General features: G+C 44.5%; 2 protein-coding genes across 6 annotated transcripts in view; one reads left to right on the top strand and one right to left on the bottom strand.

Moving 5' to 3' along the window:
• Positions 1-297: 297 nt before the first annotated feature.
• On the top strand, positions 298-16,473 carry zfta (zinc finger translocation associated). Of its 3 annotated transcripts, none has more exons than XM_085151449.1 (5): positions 298-902; positions 3,173-3,685; positions 4,384-4,743; positions 8,758-9,216; positions 10,971-16,473. In XM_085151449.1, exons 1-5 carry the CDS (start codon positions 779-781, stop codon positions 11,459-11,461), a joined length of 1,947 nt encoding a protein of 648 aa, XP_085007575.1. In that variant the 5' UTR covers positions 298-778; the 3' UTR covers positions 11,462-16,473. The 3 variants fall into 3 exon arrangements, with proteins under 3 accessions (XP_085007575.1, XP_085007583.1, XP_085007591.1); XM_085151457.1 differs by having other exon boundaries at positions 314-902; positions 4,387-4,743; XM_085151465.1 differs by having other exon boundaries at positions 779-902; positions 3,176-3,685.
• Positions 16,474-19,105: 2,632 nt separating this feature from the next.
• rtn3 (reticulon 3) overlaps positions 19,106-24,532 on the bottom strand; it is a 29,525-nt gene continuing 24,098 nt past the window's right edge. For all 3 annotated transcript variants that reach the window (XM_085151260.1, XM_085151270.1, XM_085151280.1), the window contains 4 exons: positions 23,246-23,315; positions 23,014-23,060; positions 21,642-21,700; positions 19,106-21,556 (listed from right to left, as the gene is read on the bottom strand). In XM_085151260.1, coding sequence (XP_085007386.1) covers positions 21,508-21,556; positions 21,642-21,700; positions 23,014-23,060; positions 23,246-23,315 — 225 coding nt within the window. In that variant the 3' untranslated portion in view covers positions 19,106-21,507. The remainder of the gene's footprint in view (positions 21,557-21,641; positions 21,701-23,013; positions 23,061-23,245; positions 23,316-24,532) is intronic.

Below are 24,532 nucleotides of genomic sequence, written 5' to 3'. Positions count from 1 at the left end.
CTGAAACATTTTTCATTTTAATAGCATTAACATGAGTTTAAGACTGTTTACAACTGAGGCCATCAAAGTTAGTGTATCAGAGGTTTCAGTCGGACTATGTCAACTCAGACAAGTTTACTAATCGAGAAGGAAGTCATGAACACGTGCGCCGCTGAACATCTGCACAGATGTGTATGACACATGAAAACAGCGCGTGCTGCCCCGGTACAAAGCAGGAGCTGCTGAGGGGCCCCGACTCACCGCCTCGTGGTTAACCGGCGCTCTGCCTTCATGTCGCGGCTGTGGGACAGCAACAGCAGCAGCTTACCGGTATTAGCGCCTGCTGCTCCCTCTGCCCCCCCGGGGTGGGTGTGCATCGTCGTAGCTGCTACTGTCTCTTTAAATTTACCCAGGAGCCCCTTAAGGAGCCCCAGGGGCCCCTAGTCCGGCTCCCCACCCTGAAGACAAGCAAGAGCCTAAAAATTCATGAGTAGAGGCCTGAGCCGAGGCGCCTCCACCGAGCACCGCGGAGCAGCGGCCCTTTTCGCCGGTGGATTTATGATTGTGTGCTTGCATGAAAAGTTAACTTGGCTCCCGTGCGGGGCGCGTGGGGGGACCGCGGAGAGCACGGGCTCCTCGGCGGTGGGCTCGTTATAGAGCGCCTGGCAGATGCGTGTCGAACGCTGCGGAGCGGCGAGAACGTGTTGTTGTTGTGAGGGTGACATGCCCCACGACGGCGACACGACCCACTGAACGAAGCACCGCCAACCACGACTGAAGCGAGAGCAGCGATCCAGTGATGGAAGAGAAAGGAGCGGGGCAGGGGGAGCCCGTGAAGCTCCGCTGTGCCTATCAGCCGGAGCTGCTCTCATTAATGACAAGCGGGCAGGAGGAAACCACGCAGGAGGACAGCGAGTTAGTAGGTAAAGAGCAAAAAAAACCCACATCTAGTGTTAATTTTCTTGTTTTTGTTCCAACGCTAAGTGGGTCTGCGTGGCTGTCAGATATACAGCCATTATCAGGCAGCCAGTTAATCCGTGTCAGGGACAAAGCCATGGAGCAGCATGGCCCCTCCGTCTCTGTGGCTCCTATAAACAAAGGCTCAACTGCACGCAGGCAGCCAGGCGAAGCGCACACTGCTGACACCTAGTGGACAGCGGAGGTACAGGCCGTCTCAGACCTGTCATCGAGCGGAATAAACGCTGATCAGATAAAAAAGGCAGGGTTATCCTTTCACGTGAGGTGCGAGCTGACCGCAGAAATGTCCGTAAGCAAGTTGTGCTTGATTACCAAATGACAGCAGCGTGACTTTCTCTGGAAGTTTAAAGCTCAAGCTGTGAGGAACTGAAAGGCTAGCGTTTCTAGCCTGAAAGACATGCCTACCAATGTTAGACCTAACAGTTCACTCACATGATATCTCTGCTGCTTTCTCTCATGTAATCGTTTGGGTTTTTGTAAAGATTGGTATCATTTACACACACTATTTAAATGTTACCCATCCGCAGTGAGATAGAAACAGACCTGTGTGGACAGCCTTTACCTTAATAACTTCATATAACTGGGAACTAGATTGTTTTGCCTGCTGATGTTCAGGTGTATATTGTTTTTATTGGTCTCTGTCAGCTACAGGGATTTGTTTTTGAGTGAGCCAGTGCAGTGCATGGAGTCAGACTACTGATTATTTGTTGGACGTGTGATTATTATTGAGTGTGCAGTCTGAAAGAGATAGGAGACTGCAAAGTCGTGCTGTGGGAGAACGTAACTAGGCAGCATCATATGCTAGTCCATAGGATGACTTTAAGGTTTATTTATTTATATAGCACATTTTAAAACAACAGGGTTGATGAAAGTGCTTAACAATCGGCAAAAATCCAGCGAGACATTAAAAGGCAATGCAAGGGAAAAAATGAAGAAGAGGAAGTCAGTGAACGTAGAGCCAAGGATTGAATGGTGGGAGGTGAAGAAGTTTAAAAGAAGATTTTTGACCAGATGATTTAACACAATCTTGGAGAATGAGAGGATGATGCCTGAGCACTGAGACGGCTGGTGTTGTGAGTTGGTGCTACATAAATTGACTTGAGGAATAGAGAAGTGTGCTCCTCAATTTAATTTTGAATATAAATCAAAATTGAAATTAAATTTAGCAGCAGCTTCAACAATTTGATGGGGTATTCACTCAGACGGGCAGGCGGGCCATGTAGACACCCAAGTTTGTGCGTGCAGTAACTCAAGAACAAAGTGGTGTGGGAGCTTCAAATTGATATCATGGCTGTGTCTACGAAAAAAATCTCAGACAAGTTCGAAAAGAGAATCTTCGAGTCTCAAGGTCAGAGGTCAGAGGTCGGGCCTTCAGGAAAGCTTGAGAACAAGATGACATCGCCCTACTATTGCTCACATCATTGTTTCAGTGTATTGAGATGTGTAGGCATTTATGCACAGCTAACTTAAGGTCCCACCATCAACATTATCTCAGAAGTCTTGGTTTGTTCAGATGCAGCTTTACAAACCCAATGGCACCATGTTCTTTACGCAAGAAGAGCCTTTCTCCTGCTGAGGCCTGAAGGGCTGCATGATCTGAACCTGAGCTGAATTTACTGGGACATCCTGGAAAAGATTGTAGCATTGTGTTAACACACACCTGAATCAGCAGCCTGCCAAACACTTCTGCTTTTACAGATGATGATCGTCTGTAAACTGAACTTTATTTTTCATGCGTTAGCCACTTGCGGCCCACATCACCCCAACTTCTACATGGACGTGAAGAAATCGAATGCAATTTGGCCCTCGAAGTGACTTTTTTGTTAGGGAGGATTTGTTTGTTGTTGAGTGCAATGTTAAAATACGTTCTTTAAAAAGCAAAAACTGATTTAATATGAAGGCGACATGAGCAGAGAGCATGTCGGATTGGCTGATGTGTCACTTTGATTTTGTTAAATACGAACAAAATTGCATTTATGTCAAGTTTTGTCTTGTTATACATTTTAAATTTAAAAAAACAAACAAAACACGACATTTTTTGAAATATTTGTGGGTGTTTTCTTGTTTTGTGCTACTTAACCGCTAAAGTGGCCTCACATGAGATGACAGTGGCCCACAGCTTAAGTGTGAGATCTCTGCTTTAGCAACATGAAGACTCTGCTTCAGTTTGAAACCTGCTGCTCTGATCTGTCCTCTGTCTTGTTCTTGTCTGAAGAAGACGGTTTTGCCAATGGCCATGGAGAGGTGGAATCAGAGAGCGGTGTGGTCACGCCTGTCAGGTCACCAAGCACCAGCTACTGGAGCATCACAGAGAGCCCAGATCACCCCCTCCTCCTCTCCCTGGCCCCGGGGCCCTCTGGAGCCAAACCCAGGGTGCAGAGAGCCTCGCGTCCAGGCCTGAGCCGGATTCCAGGCCGTGACCACCGCCGGTACTACCACGAGTACTGGCGCAGCGAGTACCTGATGGACTTTGACCCCCAGAGGCACGGCATGATCTGCATGGTGTGCGGTAGTTCGTTGGCCACTCTGAAGCTCAGCACTATCAAGAGGCACATCAGACAGAAGCACCCGGACTCCCTGCTGTGGAGCGCCGCTGACAAAGAGGTGATCCGCTCGGGGTGGGAGAGCCACCTGAGTTTGGGGGGAGGGCAGAAGTTATACAGCCCTGCTTCGGGACCCTCACTTCAGGGCGAAGAGGACACTAGGCACTCGGGTCAACAGACTGGAGGTGGGTTGGTTTAAGTAGACGTTTTTCTCAAACTCAGTATGAACTCATATCGTGGTGTATGTGTGAGGAGGAACTGATGATGTAATGTTTGATTGGATTGGACTGTTTGAAGGTAGACAGAGAGATAGCACTCTTTCTTGCCTGACAAAAATAACATTAATAATCACTCACGCACACCAGTGAAAATGGAGCTGCTATCCCATAATGCTTGGAAAAGCAAACAGGAGAAGCTGAACCACTGACCCTGTGACGTGCACGGTGGACAAAGTGAAAGCTGGGATCGAGCGCTTCATACAGCATGCAGTTTTCACCCACTCACACAAGCACTTTTTCTACATTAGTGCCTTTTATCTAACACTCACACACATTCGCACACAACTCTGGGTTAGTGCCAAAGCATATTTGGCATGCAGGCCAGGGATGGAACGACCGACCTTCTGATTAGCAGATGACCTCCTCCACCTCCTGAGCTGCAGCCGCCCTGTGTGTTCACAGTAGGTGGCAGAAAAGTGCAGATTGTGGAGTTAAAAAGAGTTTAAAAAAATTTGTGCTGGCTGATTGAAGACATCTATAATAACCATGGTGTAATCATATAAACTGGAATGAACACCTGACGTTACCTGTCTGCTGGAAACAAAGCTAGTACAGTGCCATAAAGAAGTTGATTTGCTGTCATGCTGTTTTGTCTCTACTATAAGCAGAAACTGCAGACCCTGCGACAGCCCAGGAGCAAACCCAGCAGCCCATCAGCCTGACTCCCTGCTCTGTGGAGGGTGAAGCCCCGCAGCCTAAAGAAGAGGAGCAGTACCTGCCCGAGCCGTCGGCGCAGATCTTGGAGCGCTATCTGAACGACTCGCTGCACGCCTGGTTCCGTCAGGAGTTCTTGATGGAGTACGAGTCTCATGCGGGTCGGCTGCTGTGCATGGTGTGTGGAGCGGTGCTGCCCTCGCTTCACCTGGACCACATAAAGAGCCACCTGCTGGACACCCACCCTAACTCACTGGTGTACAGCTCTGAGGAGAAACACTGCATCCTTCAGGCCTGGACTCAGACTCACGGTAAGAAGTGCGACACCTCGCACGCCCACGAGCAAAACGCAGTGTTGGAATTAAAGAAATGGTTCTGTAGTCACGTGGATCAGCGAGGTCAAATGATGAGCAGCTAAATCTGATAGGCTGATAATGATAACGACACGATAATAAGTGAGATCCTTTGTTTTTTCGATCATTGCTTCCAGCTGATCACATACTGGCACAGTCATAAGATCGTAATGTCACCCTGTGGTCCTTTTACACTTTCACCATCTTCGTTTTTCCGTCTCTGTGCTGTGATGTGTTCATGGTTCACATCCATAAAGCTGTGGTCACAGTTTGGATCCCAGTGTGTCTGTTAGCTAAGTGTGCAGTGTTTACTGTATTTAGCAGTGGATAAACTCTGTAATGTGTTTGGCTCTCAGAGCGTGTGAATCAGCAATACCCCAGTTCAGTTCATCTTCAGACTCCAAAGCAATAGAAATTGAGGCCAGGAGGGTAAGATGACTCATTCTTTAGTGTTGGTGGAGACAGATGGACACAAACTGGAAATGTGAAATTTTAATGTAATTTTCAGATTCATGCCAAACTTGTTTGAGTCAGATGGTTGCACTGGGCTGGGATCGTCATGGTCAGTAAAAGGTTACCAGAGATTAATTTAAGCTTATCATGCTGGTTGGATTCAAACACCAGGTTCCACCTTTCATACGGTCCTATACTGTCTAAGGCTACGTTCACACTGCAGGCGAAAGCGCATCAAATCCAACTTTTTTGACCCTATGCGACCCATATCCGATCATGGTGTGACAGTGTGAACGGCTCAAATCCGATCTGGGTCACTTTCGTATGTGGTACTGAATCCGATACATATCTGATGTTTCAGAAAGCGACTGCTGTTTGAACGGTCAAGTCGCATTAAATCCGTCTTTTACGTCACTGACACAAGACAGACGCCAATTATCAGCACCGGAGAAGCGCCTGATAAGACATCGTGAACGCTTCCTGGCCATCCAGTGAAACTGTTGGGAAGACAACGTTGGAGAAACGTGAACATTTTATTTGTTCTGTATAATCTGCAGATTCTGACAGAAATCTGCAGCTATCCTTTGAAGCACCGCTCCTCTAAAACAGCAATAAGGATCATTATTAGGTTATTTACATTATTATGTAAATAACAAAATAACTTAAAGCAAAAATTGGGAAACGTAAAGTCCGAAGTCTTTACATTAAGGGCCATCAGTCAAACAATACTGTTGCTCTGGGTCTAAACAGAGCGCGTTGTGTGTGACATCATCTGTTGCGCATGCGGGCCGCTTTGAGCGTTCACACTAGAGCGCGTTTGCTGTCGCATTTCATCTGTAGTGTGAACGAGCAGACAAAAAAATTGGATTTGATCAAAAAGTCGGAATTGAGCATTAAGACCTGCAGTGTGAACGTAGCCTAAGACAGGAGTGTCCAACTCCAGGCCTCGAGGGCCGGTGTCCTGCAGGTTTTATGTGTGTCCTTGATTAAACACAGATGATTTAAAGGCTAAATGACCTCCTCAACATGTCTTGAAGTCCTCCAGAGGCCTGGTAATGAACCAATCATGTGATTCAGGTGTGTTTGACCCAGGGTGAGATCTAAAACCTGCAGGACATCAGCCCTCGAGGCCTGGAGTTGGACACCCCTGATCCAGGAGCTCAAAATCAGTCATGATAGCTTTGGTGACATCCACAGAGACCACGAATGTCCGAGTCAGCCTGAACACAACTGGGATCAGCAACAGAAATGATTGATGAATATTCTCAAACCAGATCTTCCTTCCAAATGCACCTTTGACCCCTGTCAGTAGTCTGCGGTGATTATTAAACAGCAGTTCGATGAGACAGTGACAAAGACAAAAGGCCAACATGTTAGACATGATTTAGTCTGGCACCATCTACACCTTTATGTAGACATTTATGTATAACTTAACCTGACACACGTGTTACCTGCTGAACTCTTTACTGTGATTGGTCAGATTAACAACAGCTGCTGTCTGAGTTTTGATGAGAGGTTAACAGCAACTGGAGTCTGTTTGTTGCTTCAGTCGTTCTCACAGAGCAGCTGGATCTGTGAGAGTGAACGGATGTTTCTCTACAGTGAGAGAGATGCATTTAAATGTGCAGGAGGAAGAGCAGCAGTGACTTCATCAGTTACTTCTCACAGTAGCATCAGTATGGACACTTTAAACTGTCACGTGTCACACTCAAGAAACTAAACAATTTAAACTGAAACAGGAATAACTTCCATCAAAACTAATGATAGAAGTGCAGTGATGGTGCTGATGGAGGCCAGAGTCAGAGACCCAGCTCTCCACCGTTTCTGGCCTTATATCTATCTCATGCACAACAACGACACATCGGACGTGACCTCTCTAAAGATGATATGTCACTTGATTTCTCACAGACTGTGACACTGTGTGGCTCTCTGTTCTTCCTCTCTGAATGAAGCTGTGGGGATGTGACCTACACTAATTTTTCCAGTTATTGCAATTCAAGTCATTCAAGTCCAGTGAACAGCTTGAAATGGTACAAAGTGTTGAACTGCCAGAGGTTAGAAAACGTAAGGTTACCCCAAACAGTAAAATAACTGCAAACAAAGTCGAGGTGTGAGTGAGTCCAGTTTCCTTCTGCACTCAGAAACAAAGTGTGACAGGAAGAGGTCTGCAGACCCAAAGACACGACTGAGTCAGAGGACACGTTTCTGAGAGTTAACAGCTGTGTGGCGGCGGCTCACAGGACAACAGTTCAAGCATAACAGTGGTTATAGTGAGCAAGTCTCAGTTTGAACTGTGAAGAGAAGACTTCGAGCTGCAGGTAGAACGCCAGACGTCAGAATAAGACAAAGAGGTGTTATGGACTAAATAATCAAAGCTTGAAATCTTCGGTTCGTCACGCAGGATCTTTGTGCGCCGTCGAGTAGGTGAAAGCTCCACAGTGTGTGGCATCAACTGTCAAACATGGAGGAGGAAGTGTGATGGTCTGGGGCTGTTTGCTGATCCAGGGTCGGTGACGTGTACAGAGTGAGAGGCACTGTAAGAGCCAATTAAAGGTTAATTTTTATTGGTACTGGTAAAATGATTAGAGAAGAAATATACATGTTTGATGTTAAGAATATAATTTGTAGTTAATTTCAAAATACTGTTTTGTTAAAGGTATAGAATATAAAAGTGCGACATTCTAATGCGCTTTTTAGTATTTTGGGTTCCGGCACACTGTAATTACGTAGTTGGGGAGTCGGATAAGCTGGAAGCTTTTTTGACCGAGTCTTGCCATGTAAATTTCAATAAACGTCTTTTTTGCAAGAAAAGTACCTGGACTTGCTCGCGTTTCAAATGCATGTTGCCGGACTGACTCCTAAAGGTGGTACAGAAGAGTGAAATAGAGACGGAGTGCCGCCACTACAGGCACCCTGAACCAAAACAGCTACCACAGCATTGTGCAGCACCCTCTGCTCGGTCAGGGATTCATCCTACAGCAGGATAATGACCCAAACATAAGACCAAGCTGTGCCAGAACTACCTCAGGAACAAAGAACAAGACGTTGAGCTTGAAAACACAGCACAGCCTCCAGACTGAAACCCCATCGAGCTGGTTTGAACTGGACAGAAGACTGAAAGCAAAGCAGCCTACAAAGGTCCACATTTATGGGAACTTCTGCTACAGATATGGGAGAAGATTTGATTTCTGTTGAAGACAGAAGCCACGACTGTGTTCAGTTGTTATATCTGTCAAAGGAGGCTACTTTGATGAGTCAAAAATTTATAAAACATTTTGGTCTATAAGATGATTCTATGATTTCTTTTTTAACTCCAATTACTTATTTGTGCTATGCTTTGATTTCAGTGCAATGAGACATTAAACTGCACAATTTGCTGTTAAAAAAACTGGAAAATTGGGGTGTTCTGAATGTCTGAATGACTCACAGCTGTCATTTGAACACTGATGTAGCCACAGTGGGACTGAAACAAACGGATTATTTAATATTAGAAATGTTGTATGTTTCTGTGTCCTGTAGCAGAAGAAGCAGAGCACTCAAACAAATCAGAGACCAACACCAAAGATGGCGCTGTGGGGCTCTTCTCTGAGGACGTGGAAACCATCCAGATCAACACTGACGTGTACACGGAGGGCGACAGCACTTTCACTCAGGACACCTGTCTTATTGGTGAGGACGGCGGTGTCGGAGTTCCCCAGCAGGGTCTGCAGCCCTTCAGGCAGCCTAAGAAGAGGAGGCTACACGGGGGCGACCCGTGGCGGCTGCGTCTGGACTATCTGGTGGCCTACGGGCCTCAAGGCCAGGGCATGTTCTGTATGGTGTGTTCTCAGGTCCTGCATGAAACCAAGGTTAGCAGCTTCCGCCGCCACATCCAGGAATGTCACCCAGAGACCACAACCCTGAGCCGACAGGAAAGGGAAGCCATGGCTGCAGCCTGGACCAAAGATTACCCCAGTGAAGGCATGCAGATCCAAGATGGTGAGAAGCTTTCAGCACTGATACACGTCTCTGTAAAGCTGTAAACTTGTTAGTGGTATTTTTCAATAATATTAGGCCTTTTTAGAAAGTTTGGTGGTTTTGTACTTTTAATGTTTTATAAGTCAGCTTTGTCAGCTGCTGCTGACATCCACAGTCAGTGGAACACAACACATTCCCACCCACAGAGGCTCAAAAGCACCTGACTGAGAAGAGTTGTTTGTGTTTGTTGGGCTGGTCTTTTAAGCATCCTCACTTACTGTTTAGCCTGAGAAAACAGACATTTGTACATATACCGTATTTTCCGCACTATAAGGCGCACTTAAGCGCACTCCTTTAATTTTCTCAAATATCGACAGTGCGCCTTACGTATAAATTCTGGTTGTGCTTACTGACCTCGAACCGATTTTTTGTGCTACACGGCGCTCAAAAATCTGTCAAAAATGTTTTAGTGCGACTTTGCTAGGCTACGAAGCCGCTTGGGCTGCCGTAGTCAGGAGCCTCGTGGAGTAATCTGGGTCCTAAACTCCGTCTCTTCAGGTCCCAAAGTCAAATGAACACTGCGGCATCACTGAGAGTTAAAAACTGTCTAAAATCTTTCATCTTTCATCATGCTTTACCAGGTGTAACTATTAAGTTTAACATCCAGGAATCCATGAAAACACAATTTATTAAATTTAACAGAGTTAAAGAATTCAAACGTACAGTTCTGTTATCACTTCCAACATAAATGAAGATAGAAAACTAAACAGCAGTGACGTTTGTAGGGTTACTGAAGTTGGACTAGCTGGTATATAATGTTGTGCTACGTGATCACTAGCAACACAGCTATGCTACCATAAGATAAACACAGTGAAGCTGGAGGATGAACGCTAATACTTTTCCACTTGATAAACGTTAACGTGAGGGTTCCTGATGGTTAGGGACAAATGCAATCACATGGCAGGATGCTGTAAACGGACCAAACTTCAGTCAGGAGAACAACTGAGACAATCCATCCACATTACCAGGTTAGTCATTAATATACTGCAACAACATGAGAATAGAGCAGCTGCCAGAGAATTCAGCATTAATGAATCAATAGTACGGAAGCAAGAACAATGAGTTGAGTAAAGTTTGACTTATCTAACTGTTTTGTTTCGCTTAGTGTGCCTTATAATCTGGTGCGCTTTATAATCCGAAAAATATGTAAATCTCAGCATTTTCAATTCTCTATAGAGTCCAGCTGAAACTGACATTTCACAGCTGATACAGTCAGTAAAAGATTCCACAAGAATTGCAGTGTAGTGAGTAAGTTAGCTAATGTAGCAGATAAATCTGTTAAACAACACGCGCTTTGTCAGGAACATTGTTCTGTTAGGGTTTTATTGAAAAATGAAGATGATAGTTTGCTTGTTTATTAACTATTTCTAACCTTACTGACCACTCAAAGCACTTTAGACTACAAGTCACAGTTTAACCATACATTCATTCAGTTTAAAGTGTATAAATTAATCAGATTCACATGCAGGCGCAGGGAGAACTTATGAGGTCCTGGCTCGGTCAAACCAGGCGGGAGTGCTGATCACATAGCGTGTATTAACATAGCTTGTTTGCAACTTACCGTGAAGACGCCACTTGAGTCAGCACTGTGGGTGGTTAGAAAGGCTGGAAAAGTGCTATCAGGTACAACAAGCAAAGACACTAGCGTGTGACTTGATTTTGTGGTGGAACTAGGCAAGAATCTGGCATCCCCTCCCTCTTATTTTTTCCCACAGAAATCAACCCCAGTGAAGTTGATATCCTCAGTACCGCAGAAGAGACAAATGAAGACGCCTCCCCTGATGTCAAAATATCCAGCAAACTGGTGATAAAGGAGGAAGCTGTGGGCGAAGCCAAGGGCAAATCAAAGGATGGCGGCGCTGCAAACACACCTTCTCGTCATGGTCATTACCCCGGCAAGGACCAGAGGAGGAACTACCAGGTGCGCTGGCGGACGGATTACTTGATGGATTACGACTGTAGGAGGCACGGGCTGATCTGCATGGTGTGTGGAGCCACTCTGGCCACACTGAAGGTCAGCACTATTAAAAGGCATATTCAGCAGGTCCACCCTCACTCACTGTATTTCAGCGCAGTGGAAAAGCAGCAGGCCCTGCAGAGCTACAACCAGACTGCCCTGCATTTCATCCATTCTGACGACTGCTTTTCACCCCGGGACCACGGACATACTGAGCTGGCCCCCCCTTCAGCACACTTGGACACTTAAGAAGGGCTTCTGTCTGTTGCTCCTTAAATGACTTCAGAAACAGCCCTCCTTGTTCTCTTGAAGGGAAATTCAGGTATTTGTAATTTGTAAAAGACTGCAATTTCCCTTTAAGTCGGCATCTGTGAGTACTGCTGTGGCTAAAGGACAATAACGGGTGCCACATGGGAATCAAAAACAATACAAATGTCACGCAGCCTAAAACAAAATCAAAGTGCAGCCACTCATTTGAAACTAAAGCTTTTTTGCACATCGCCTGTTTTACCTGAGGACCTCACAAGATTTGGGGAAATTATTGCTTTAGATGTACAAAATGTATGTTTTGCTTATGTATTTATTTCCTAGCTTTGTATCTGTTGGTACTTTAAATATAAATCAACATGAACCCAAGTGGGTGGTCCTCTGGAGCAATCGGATAATATCTCTGAATCTGCGGACACAAACTGTAGAGTAACGCTAAGTTACTTTTTAAAAGTAATGTATAGAAAAATGAGATGGGGCTCATGCTATCGGTCCAGTCCCATTCACTGCTAATGTGGCTAACATTGAACATAGATGGATCTTCTTTTTGTTGGGGGGACATTCGCTTTTCACATCCAAGAATTGATGCAGTGTTCTCTTTGGCAGCCAACAACAAAACATTTCTGCTTTGCTTCTAGCTAGATGCTAGCAGCTAGCTAGAAGCAAAGCAGAAATGTTTTGTGCTGCTAGCTGCTAGCAGCTAGCTAGAAGCAACTAGCAGCTAGCTGCATGTGAATTTATTCTGCTCCTTAGTCTTTGTGGGCGTACCAAACTAGCTGCTAATGTGCTAATATGCCAGTTTTGTTCAAAGTAGATGGGGTCCCCAGGTACAGGCGCATACAGAGCAGCATTTATGATGGCGACATTTAACAGCCAAGCCTACTAGTTATGTTTATGTCAGAACCATAGCAATGCATAGACTTAATATTTTGTGAAGTTTCACCAAGGCAAGATATTAGCTGTGTTGCACCTTCAGCTTTCAGCTGCAACTGCTCCTCTGGAGAATAAAGTGCCCCACAAAAGAACTGAAAGTAATGGGACAGTTATGTCTATAATAACATTTTGCCTAATTAGCTAGCTTGCTAACTGGCAGGTAGCAGTTGCCTACCAGCTAACGTAGCAGCACTGTTACGTTTGATGTTCTGATTCCTGTCCTCCAAAAAGGAAAGCTTTACTGAATGCTGAATGCTTTGATCTTAGTGTAAACACAACAAAGATTTCCAGTGTAAACATCCCAAAATGGCAACAAACTCCTCAAATTCCACTTTGAGGTCACCAGGGCCACCCTCTTCCTGGGCTAGCTAGCACGCAGACAGAATTAGCAGTTCATGTTGTGTGTCTCATGCGGGCTGGTTCAGGAAAAACAGAAGTAACTTTCTGGTCTGAATCAATGTAAATGTGGAATATTTCAGCGCGGATACTCATTCACAGCAGACATGTTTGGTTTGTCAGAGGAGGAAAAGGTCAGGCAAGCTCGGAGAGGACTTCTAATACCGATGCCCTATTTTGCATTTCTAAAGAAAGGCATTCAGTTATGCAATAAAATATAATAACTTATCGATCCTACGCTTGATCTCGCCACAAAGTTTCATGATGCTCAGCAATGCTCGCTAACAGACAAAAGGGGTGAGCAAGTTGCTGACTGAGTGAGTGGAAATGAGCCATTGGTCTCCCTGCTGCAAGTCAAAATGTTTCTTCCTTTGATACCCAACGAGTATCTGGACTTTAGCACTTATGGCACGGTGAACTCCTGGAAATGTGGCATTGTGGGGGCCTGAGTCTTCTCTCAGGAAGTAAGAAACAGAGTGCTCAGTGAGGCGAACAAGAAAACTGAGTCAAATTTAAGACAACTCAGCACTTTGTCCCCTAAAATGTACTAAACCCCAAATGTCCTTGTGTGCATCCAATAGAATTAAACTATGTTTGGTGTTATTGCTGAAGACAATGAATGGCAGCGTGCAGTCACTGGGTTCACATCACTCCAGTCTATTTAATCTCTTGTTTACAGAGGAGGAAGAGGAGGCCCTCTTCTCACTTATCCTCAGCATTTGGCATCAACATCAGCCTGAATCATTTTGTTAGCTAAAAGCTGTACAAAAATATGTAAATATGAATGATTATTTCTTTATATGAGCACTTTGATGCAGCCTGGTTTCTACAGTCTCTGTTTGTAATTATATCCAGTTTTTCTACTTTATTCCAAACAGCGTCATTTTTCAACACTTGGAGTGAAGCTCGTTGAACTTCTGCCTTCACTTTGAATCCCTCGCTTCAGCTCTGGTACCGCTTCATATTTTTCGTTCACTGTACAAAGTTTATGCAACGAAGAAAACTGAAGATTAATTATTTGGAAAAGAAAAGTCTGCCATAACCAGTTCTTCACCTGGAAATTGTACCTCAGGGATTTTGTTTTCATCGACAGCCCTTTCACATAATCGTTCTCACCTTGTAGGCTGTCGATGTACTGATGGAAGAGTCAGGATTGGTTGTACAGGTGGGAGAAATATGAGAACCTGGGCCACTGTTTAAAGAAAACAGAAGTCTAAAAATGTTACTTTTTTATTGTATTTTTAAGAAGTTGTGCTTTCACAAAAAGTTGGATTTTAAGGAGGAAAAGTCATGTTTTAAGAAAAAGTCACATTAGAATGTCGTAGAATTTTACAATTGTGAGCAAAAGAACATATATACATATGATCAGTTTATTAGGTACACTCTGCTAGTGCTGGGTTGCACTCTTACATCATCCAGCCGCTGCAAACAGTCTTCAGAGATTCGCACGGTTTGCAGATTCGACTGCTGCCCCACAGTGGACGTTGTGGAGTGAACTCAAGAAAGCAGTCTGAGGTGATTTGAGCTTTGTGGCACGGTGTGATAACCTGCACCATCAGAAGATGATTAAACCAGGTCAGCAGCAGTACCCAGGAAGGCTGTGGTGTTTAAACGATGCTCAGCTGGTACTTAGGGAAGTGAACGCCCACACTTTAATACCGGCACACAGAGCCTGGACCACTGCTGCAGGCCACGGCGCGTCCATGCTTTCACTGTGTTGAAATTCGGACACTATCATCTGAATATTGTAGTAGAAATTAAGACTCATCAGGGTGTTTTTGCAAACTTCTGTCGTCCGGAGTGAACTGTAGCCTCCTGTACTTGCTGAGCAGCTCCTGGTCTAGTCTGCTGCTGCTGCTGCTAACATGTCGTGTGTTTTCTCCTTTTTCAGACCGTTCTCTGTAAACTTAGACACGGCCGTGGAGGGAAAAGTCTTGTGATTGGCTGTAAATGAGCAGTCAAACAGGTGTACCAAATGAAGTGGTCATGTATGTTTATTCTGACATATTCTACACCTGAAGCAGAGAATATGGCTTCATTCTCAAAAACAACTTGTGAAACCATGATGATATTCTGCGTTTCCCCCTTTACCTGCTACAGCGTCTGTGGTCAGCGGCTCCATTCCTGACTCACTTTCTACAAATGATTTCATTTGTTTGCATTAGAGCAGGTCTAACCATGGCTCTAATAAAGTTTTGACACAGCACTTATATTTTAAAATGAGGTGAGTTGCAGTGAAACTCATTTAAGTGAGACATGATGCACTTGATTGGATGTGTGTTTACTGTGTTTGTGGGGGGAGGAGCTCCTCCTCCTTTATGTTCTCATCACCTTTCATCTGTAAATGATCAACATATGCATTCTCTCCTCTGTGGTCTTTGAATAAATACTGATTACCACGAGTGTGTCTGTGGGGTGTCTGTACTACGCTATATCTGTGCACAGTTAAGCTCGAATAAGTGACACTTGAAATGTGGTTTGAAACACCAGAAGCATCAAAAATGAGCTAAAAGAGTCCAGCTTTGGACCAGCACACAAGTTCCCTCACAATCAACTCACTGTTTGTATAATAGTTTTAGATTTAATGAATCTGAATCATATTATTATTAAAACTGTCCAACGTACAAGCATGCACTACATCTGGTGTTTTTTAATCAGATTACATTTCCCCCTGGGATGCATAAAGTATTCTGATTCTGAAATCATTGTTTCCAGTTTTTCTCGTAACCTTGGCTGTTCAACAGCTCAATTCAGGGCTGAAAAACACATTTAATCTCAACCAAATCAAATTTACACCTTGTATCTGTTTCTTTATTAGGATGTATTATGATTGAAACCTCTCCCACTAATTATAGTTTTGACTATTGAATCATACAAACAGGAGACATGGTCAGTCATTTGAGAGTTATCAGAGTTGTGAATATTAACGTTTAGTAAATAATCTCCTGTGTGGTCATGAAGAGTTCAATGAATGTATAAAGTAAAACATATTCAGTATAATCCATCTGATCGTTCCTCGGTAACTGCAGTCCTCTGAGGGCAGCCACACACTGGACAAAGCTCATTTCTGCAGCTCGTATTCGCCGTGTTGTTCTTTTAGTCGCCGCTCAAAACCCGTGAGCACAGGTCAGGGTCGGGACGTCGATCGAGAGCTTTGTTACAGCTTTGTCACCACAACGTCCACTCGACTGCCCATCTCCAGTTCCCCTTTGTCGTGAACAAAACCCAGATGTTTATGTTCTACAATAAATATAAATATACTGATATTTTAATGATTTTAATCATTTCAAACACAGTGGGAAGTAATTACATCATTAGGATCATCTAAATCAGGGCTCTCAAACTCGTGGCCCGGGGTCCACTTGTAGCCCACGTCACCCCCTGCTTGCACATTGACCTGAAGAAATCGAATGCATTTTGTCTCTGAAGTGACTTTTTTGTTTGAGGATTTTTGTTGTTGAGCACAATGTTCAAATAAGTTCTTTAAAAAGCCAAAAATGATTTAATATGAAGGTGACAGAGATATGCTGAGGTTAGTTCAGTGACAGAGTCACAAACTAATGTCAACACTTATGAACACAACGCCAGCAGCAGTGCGGCCACGTCTGACCAGACAGAGACGGCCAATATGTTTATTTGGTAGTTCAATCAAAGGCTTCAGTTAGTTAACAGGGAGAAAAATAATCGCGTTCACTTTTGCAGCTTTGTCTTCTTACATAATATTTGGAAACAAAACAAAACATTTTTGGAAATATTTGTGGGTGTTTTCTTGTTGTTTTTGTTTTGCACTACTTGAACACTAAAGTGGCCGTCACATGAGTAGACCGGGCCGGCAGTGGCCCACAGCTCATTTAATGTGAGACCCCCGGTCTAATGATTGGTAGAAACGGCTTCCTTCGTCTGTCATAGTGATATGTGAAATACGGCTCTAAAGGCATCGCTGCTCACGCTCAGTCAGTTGATGACGACGGCTAATCGTAAGGGGCGTCAACACGGTTTGTGACACATGTGACGAGACCACCGACCTCGTCAAACACAAAAGTAAATCATTACACAGATTATGATGATGAGGTGAACTGAGGAGGAGAGGAGAGCTGCTGCTGGGGAGAGTCCTTTGGTGCCACAGACAGGCGCTATCCAGGTGCAGACGCCGAAACGTGGGGCTGTTGGTGACGAGCAGCACTGCTGCTGTAGGTTTAGGTTTTCATGTCTGTGGTTAAACAAAGGTTCGGCCATCCGGGAGGGGCTCAGAGTAGAGCCGCTGCTGCTCCACATCGAAAGGAGCCAGCTGAGGTGGTTCGGGCATCTGACAAGGATGCCTCCTGGGGTTGGTGTTCCGGTCATGTCCCACCGGGAGGAGGCCCCGGGGCAGAACGCCTTGGTGTTCCCCTGGATGCTGCCCCCGTGACCCGGCCTTGGATAAACCGGATGAAGATGGATGGATGGTTAAACAAAGGGAATTCACTGCATCCTTAAAACCATTGCTGATGTCTTGGATTCATTATGAAGGTGTAGTTGAAATACAACTACTTTTGATTTTCCAATAGATGGTTCTTAAACTGGTCTTTGACCCGGAGTGAGCTCTTCTCTGGTGTTTAAAAAAACAAAACAAAAAACAAAATAATCAAATATCTTTACTTATCCTGATAAATAATCTGCTCTGTGTTATTATATATACTGTGTATGCTACATTGTAACCACACCAGTCCTTTTGGATACTTTAAATGTCTTCCTAGAATTATTGTGGTATTTGTTGCCTTCTCTGCTGTCCTCTGGACACCATCGTTTTTAATGTCAGTGACAGTTTTGCCACAAACTGATTGCAGCTTCTACCTCGTAAAAAAATGTTCTCTTTGGTTTAAAATTGCCGGATATTATTCATAAGAGATGGTTGACAATATGTGTTGCACATTATAGCCCAACAGTTCATTTCTAGCTGTTTAAATACCAACAATCATTTTTTGGCAAATACTGGAAATCGTTTCTTGGCCTCAGACTTTCAGGTGCTGATGCTCATTCTGCAAACCACTCCAGTGACCTGTTGTTGTGATTTGACTCTATGTAAATGCAAATCAGTCAAACGTGTCTATTCGTGTAGATTCAGATTGAACCCACCTGTACACCTGTGCTATTCACTGAGTTTAAGCCACTGAAGCCAGACTGATGCCAGGATTGAATTTTACAGCAGTGGGTCTCATATTGATACATTCATTTATATTGATTTTAGCCCTGAGCTGTAAAAGGCTGATGTGGTCGGCAGCGTGCAAACGGAAGTCCGTGAATGTTATAACTTGATAACGAAGCTACGTCGGATGTTTTGGTGAATCTACTAAAAATCTCAGACAAGTTCAAACCTCAGGTTGAGGTCAGAGTTCAAATTTTCTAAAAATCTTGTGAACACGATAACTTCAGAAGGAAATCACCGAGTATTTTCAAATTCCTCCCACAGGTGCATCTACCAGCTGCCAGTATTTTATTATATATGCAAACGCAGCACATCGTTTCCTTTACGAAAAGCTGCGGACTTGCATTTCTTTGGATCGTACGGTTACATTGTAACCTTGGTTCTCTGAGTGAGAACCATATGACAGAGAACGTCACTTTCCTCCACACAGGAGCTGATTTTCAAACATTTCATTCAAGTTTTACAACTGTGGCTGTTATTTGGTTATGCAATAGCTGGAAGGGGGATGTTCAATATGTGTGTAACTATCAACACTTCATGGTTGTAGCGTGGGGCCCGGTCTAAAATTAGAAACTATAATCCTCTCCTCACCCAAACACCATAACAGACAGCAGGCTCTCATGTCCAGTCTTATTACTGTAGGGCCTCACGTTAAATGAGCTGTGGGACACTTTAGTGTTCAAGTCGTACAAAACAAACTCAAAATGCGACACAAGTGTTGACATTAGTTTGTGACCGTCACTGAACTGACACAGCCGATCCTTCAGCATGTTTGTGCTCATGTTGCCTTCATATTAAATCAGTTTTTGTTTTTTAAAGAACTTATTTGAACATTGCATTCAACAACAAACATCTGTAAATCTAAAACATCTGCAAATGTAAATCCTCTGTAACAAAAAAGTCACTTTGAGGGTCAAACTACATTAGATTTCTTCACGTCAGTGTACAATGATGCAAGTGGGGGTGACGTGGGCTGCGAGTTTGAGACTCCTGATTTAGACATTTTATCAGGTTACATTTGAGTCCTCCTCACTCCCACAGTGGGGGCTGCTGGGAAAATGGTTAGTTTCTTTAAAGCCAGACAAAAGTGAAGAGACCTCCAAAAAGCCACAGACCTTTCAGGTGTTTTTATTCATTTCACTTTGACATCAGTACAGAGACACATATGCTTTTTGTCCTTCCCTCCACACCAGCCTTCCCAAAGCTTCACAAACTGGAACCAAAGTCAGCCAATACAGAACAGCTGATGTTAGTGAACAACACCTACATATCAGTAAAGCAGAAAGCCATTGACAAAAAACCGAAAAAATCAAAGTCAGACACACTCTGGTCAGATCGTGAGTCGTACGTGACGCTCAAAAGGTGTTGTGCATCTGGAAGCTAGTTCTCTTTGTTTCATAGCAATACTGGTGGGATGACCGACAGCCTGAGGTCAGCTGGGTGAATATTAAAGGGTCAGGATGAGCTATCCAGAAAAGTTAAATAAAAATGGGGGCATCAAAGATACTGACAAAATAAAAGTTACAAATGTTTCCTTAAAAAGTAGCAACGGCTTCGTTTTCATTAATAAGCAGATGTGAAATAGAACTAAACATTTCGTTTTAATGCAGAAATCTAACATCTAATAAATCTAATCTGAATGACAAGACAACTTTAAAATAAGTTTCAATATGCAACTTCTTCACATTCAAATGTAGAAAGAGGGTGCATAACAACAGTATCTATGTGAGATCTAAAGTGTGATTAGCTCAAACACATGCCGTGCCCTCTGCACCCGGAGCAGGTGGACACGGGCCGGTCGGCAGCACGAGGGCAGCTGACCCGGGCCGACCGACCGACAGGCTAACAGGGAGTTACACGTGTGGGTGTCTCGCTCGCCCACAGTGCGAACAAGACACCGGCGCATGCACAAGGAGTCAACACACAGAGGACATGCATGGGGAGCGGCGAGCACACGAGGCAGGGGCGGCCTCTCGCCGCCGGCCGTTGGGTATGTTCAGGAGATGAGCAGACTTGCACGACGAAGCAACACTAACACACACTATGTCTCGTTTCCATCCACATATTCATCCCTTAAATTAATACGGAGATTAAGCAGTAGTGCCGACACAGGAGATCAAAAACACCATAATAACAATCACGAGTATTCATATTAAACCAAAGTCAGGATCAAGAATATGACACAGCCTATAGAAAGACTCCAGCTTACACCTGCGCTTCACGGCAGTCGAAGAAAAACAAGATGACACACAGAGCTCTGCAGTAACCCGCCCCATCTCCTCCAGCAACACTACATTCAAAACGCACTCGCCTGTTTATACAAACCCACACCTACGCTCTAATCTCGCAGCCGATGCGTCGCACGAGTGAGATTTCCCAAACAATATTAATAAGACGTTTTTAAAATGCACCAAAGCTAAAGCAACATTACATTTAATAAAGTCGAGTTACAAACTAAAAGACACGACAATGCTGGAAGATTCAAACATTTGACACTTTGTCATTTTGAAACTCAACAAAACAATCGTCTGCAAAGTTAGCCGGGGACGTTCGATTTAAGGGTCGTGGCACAGCTCCGAGCGTGTGCTGCTTAACCTAGTTCATAATCAGGAATTCATGTCTCGAGAGGCTTCTGACAGACCTCCACGTTAAACTTATGAAGCTCAAAAACACTTAACATAACTCTTACATTGCTACTGTCAAGCTAGTAGGGAGTTCAAGCAGCTAATGTATAATTAATACCAATAGCAGTAATAAGTGAGAAGAAGAATCAAAATTTACAAGTGAATGTGAGAACTCAACACTCTGTGGCTGGAAAGGGAGCACGGGAACTTTCCTTTAGAACGCGAGGCTCTAACACACAAACCTACATCTGATCAGAAGAAGGTGAACTAGACCAAATTATCACAGCTGGCTCAGAGTTCCCATCCTTTTTATTTCAACCTGCTCATGAAAAAATAAAGTTCAGTGCATTTCAGAAACTACTTACATAGACAAGTGTCTGTACGCTGAATGGAAACTTGTTACCGCCCAAAAGGATGCCGACTTTTTACTTGGAGACAACGTTGCCGTTTACCTTCAGGCAAACATGCGACTCAAGTACAGACATTTGCTATTTTGTGACATCAGCTGCCATCGTACACCCTCTGCTCGCTGCACGAGACAAAACCAGGTCATAGATTCAGTCTAGTTCACTCGATCCCGTCTCCGTTCCCCCACGGCACGTCCACAGCCGGGCGGGGTACGTCGTGCCGTTACGCCACTTCCTCGCTTGCTATGTGCTTCCTGTCTGCACAGGCACAGTTCTTTTCTAATGCTTGCAAGTTAAGCTGCACAGTAGTTGATTATTGAGTAGCTCAGAGATTTTCTATCTAGGAAGTTTCAGTGTAGTAGGGTGCTGATGGTGGACGGTGTGGGGAGGAGGAGTTAGACGGGAGACTGGGATAAGGGAGGGAAGATATGGTGATGAACATGAAGATGATGGGGACGTGGTGCTTGGTTTGGGGCTGGGGGATCATTCAGTTTTGCTGCGCTTCACAGCTCCTGGGAGTTTCTCTTGTAGCCTGTGGGAGAGAAAACACCACAGGAGTGAAATCCAACAACCTGGACGCTGAACGACGACGAAAGACAAGTTTCTGCAACACTTACTTGGCAATAGTAGTGTTGACTTGAGTACGTGCCAGGTCGATATATTGATCAATCTGAGTCTGGAAAAACAAATGAGAGCAGATGTTACCACCTCAGAACGCATCGAGCTTCTCTCTGTGCAGTCGTCGTCCCCATTCTCCACGTTTTCAAAAACTCTTTACTAAAAACAAAACTGAATCAAATTCATTACATCAAGTAACTGCAGTCACCCAGTGTAGCTGCTGCAAGCTAAAGCGCAGTCAGCCTCCTGTTAGTGGGGTAACTGGTCATTCCTAATTGGTCTGTCTCTGTGTGTTAGCCCTGCGACAGACTGGCGACCTGTCCAGGGTGTGCCCTGCGTCTCATGGGACAGGCTCCAGCCCCCCAGCAACCCTCAAAAAAAGGATAGAGAATGGATGGAGTCTGGGGTCGGGCGATTAGACGAATGTATCGACTTTTGACGATAGGCTGAGCCCATAGCCGATCGTTTTTACAAGGGTGATTTATTGATTTATTTATTTGCTCATGAGTAAGTTTACTAATAATGATGGAGCTAATAGAAGCAGTCAGCAGAAAAAATAAAAAAATCTCTCATCTGCGAGCACACGCCCCTCCTCAGAGTGCGCCCAAATGCTCGTGGATGGAGCTGCAGAAGCTGCTGATAGCCTAGCATGCTCAGCTGGATGGTGGACACGTGCATGCTCAGGTTTACCTCTTTCATCCCAAATTGGTGACTTTTTATTTCTTTTAGTGCCGTCAGCGTTAACGCGCCGTCATCACGACTAACGCGATTAACCCATCTGGAGCGCAGACTGAGTCTAAATCCCTGAAATGTCTCTGTCAATGCATTTCGGCAGTTTGTTCGTTCTGCGCTCCAGATTTGCTGAACGTGTGAACATTTTAATGGCGTTAATCGTTATGACCGCGTTAACGCTGACAGCCCGAATGTTTCGTGAAATTAGTTCGTCCGTGTTTGGACTTTTTCTGTTGTAAACGCGCAAATCAGTCCATGCACGATTACATGGCTCCGCCCATCACAAAGTCTGCGCATGCGTGAATATATCACCTGACGAGTGTCGGTTGGAAAATTGTTACCCATCGCCCGACCCTAATGGGCTCCTTTTACACATAATAGTCATTTCAGGAAAGAACAGTGAATGACAAAGACATTCAGGGACCACACTGGTTCATTTTAAACTATTGTGAGCCATAAACTGGGACCAGTACAGATGATGGTGCCTGCCATTCCTGGCAGTCCATGACTACAATCCCCTCAGTGAGCCAATGACTTCATGCTTTAGGGCCTCAAAGCCTTCAGTGTGTGATGGAGACTGCGCTCACTGCTGACGGCCATGTTTACACCGCTGAGCTGAGCAGGAAGCCTGAGACTCACCTTGTTCTTCTCGTAGACGGGAGGCACCGTGAAGAGCAGGACGTCAGCTGGAGAAGAGAGAGAAACACGTTAGCCGACAGCAAATCCTGCAGAAGCTAAAAGCTTGGAGTCGCTCTTTGACCCCAGAGCAACACAACCACCTGACCGACATGAGAACGCAGCACGGCGTGCATGAACAGCCACAGATCCCTCTACGGTTGTTCCTTGTGACTGTGAGTGGTTCAAAGCTTACCCAGGATGAGGATGGTGATTCCATTAAAGACGGCTCCTACGTAGGTCAGCAGCCACATGACCACAGCCAGCTGCGAGAAAAACAAAGAGCAACTCAGAGAGCTCAAGATCAACAATAAGCAGCGCTTACACACAAATGACATCTGGTCAGTGTGACGCCACTCATCCTCCTTAAATCCTTAGTCGTGTAGGAAGCGCTTGATTTGCGTTCATTTTCAAACTGTTTAATTGTGTTTATTTAACAGTGGAAAAACCAAAATCATGGCCGAGATTAAAAGATGATTAATTGTGCAGTCCTGACACAAATGAGCAGATGCTGTTTCCTCCTTAAAGAACAGCGCCGGCTGTCGTTGGGGATGGGTTTTGATTAGCGATTTTAGCTTGAATAATGTGATATCAATATTTTTTTTTATTTAAATTTATTTTGCCCCAAATGCCAGAATCTCAGGTTAAAGCTCACGAAATTTCCACAACCACCAAACAGCTGAAACAGTAAATGAGGTACACGGATTCTGACGTAAACACAAAGAGCAGACCCGCCGACGCATCAGACACAATATGTACTGTTGTGATCAGAATTTAAATATTTCTGACTGTCTGAGGCAAAATGTCCCCGATTCAAATCGAAATCAATTCTAGAAATCAGTGACGATACGCAGCCCAAGTCCAAACAAGCACTCTGACAGCTGCTCTCCGTGGAGGCATTCTAGCTTGATATAATATTGAATTTATAACATTTAAAGAGCTTGGAAAAAAGGCGACTGGACTTCTTTGAGCTTCTTGAAGACGTCTCACGTCTCATCCTGGAGTTCAGAATCGCCACCACGTTATCTCCAAGTCGGAGTCTCCTCCAAACTAATCAACGTGCCTTTGTGCAGATTTAAAATGCGATCTGCCCTACAAATAATTCAGGTTCATCTGATGACCGTGCTCTGATCAATAAAACAATCAAATCACAGCTGTTGGTAAATCATTTTTAGGAATTCCCAGTCAGGAAATCAGAGGACCGGATGGATCTAGAGCAGGGGTGGGCAATCTCAGTCCACGAGGGCCGGTGTCCCTGCAGGCCTGGTAACCAACTAATCATGTGATTCAGGTGTGTTGACCCAAGGTGAGATCTAAAACCTGCAGGACACTGGCCCTCGTGGACTGAGATTGCCCACCCCTGATCTAGAGGCAGATCTGTCTGCGCTTCCCTGCAGCTGGATAAGGAGTACTGATGTGGGTCACAGTCATAACACGGTCATAAATCCTGGGGTTATTCTGAGGATGGAGATGCGATCCAACC

This window comes from Neolamprologus multifasciatus, chromosome 3 (genome assembly GCF_963576455.1).
Source record: "Neolamprologus multifasciatus chromosome 3, fNeoMul1.2, whole genome shotgun sequence".
In the NCBI taxonomy this organism is placed as follows: Eukaryota; Metazoa; Chordata; class Actinopteri; order Cichliformes; family Cichlidae; genus Neolamprologus; species Neolamprologus multifasciatus.
This window is presented reverse-complemented; position numbering and strand designations above follow the sequence as displayed.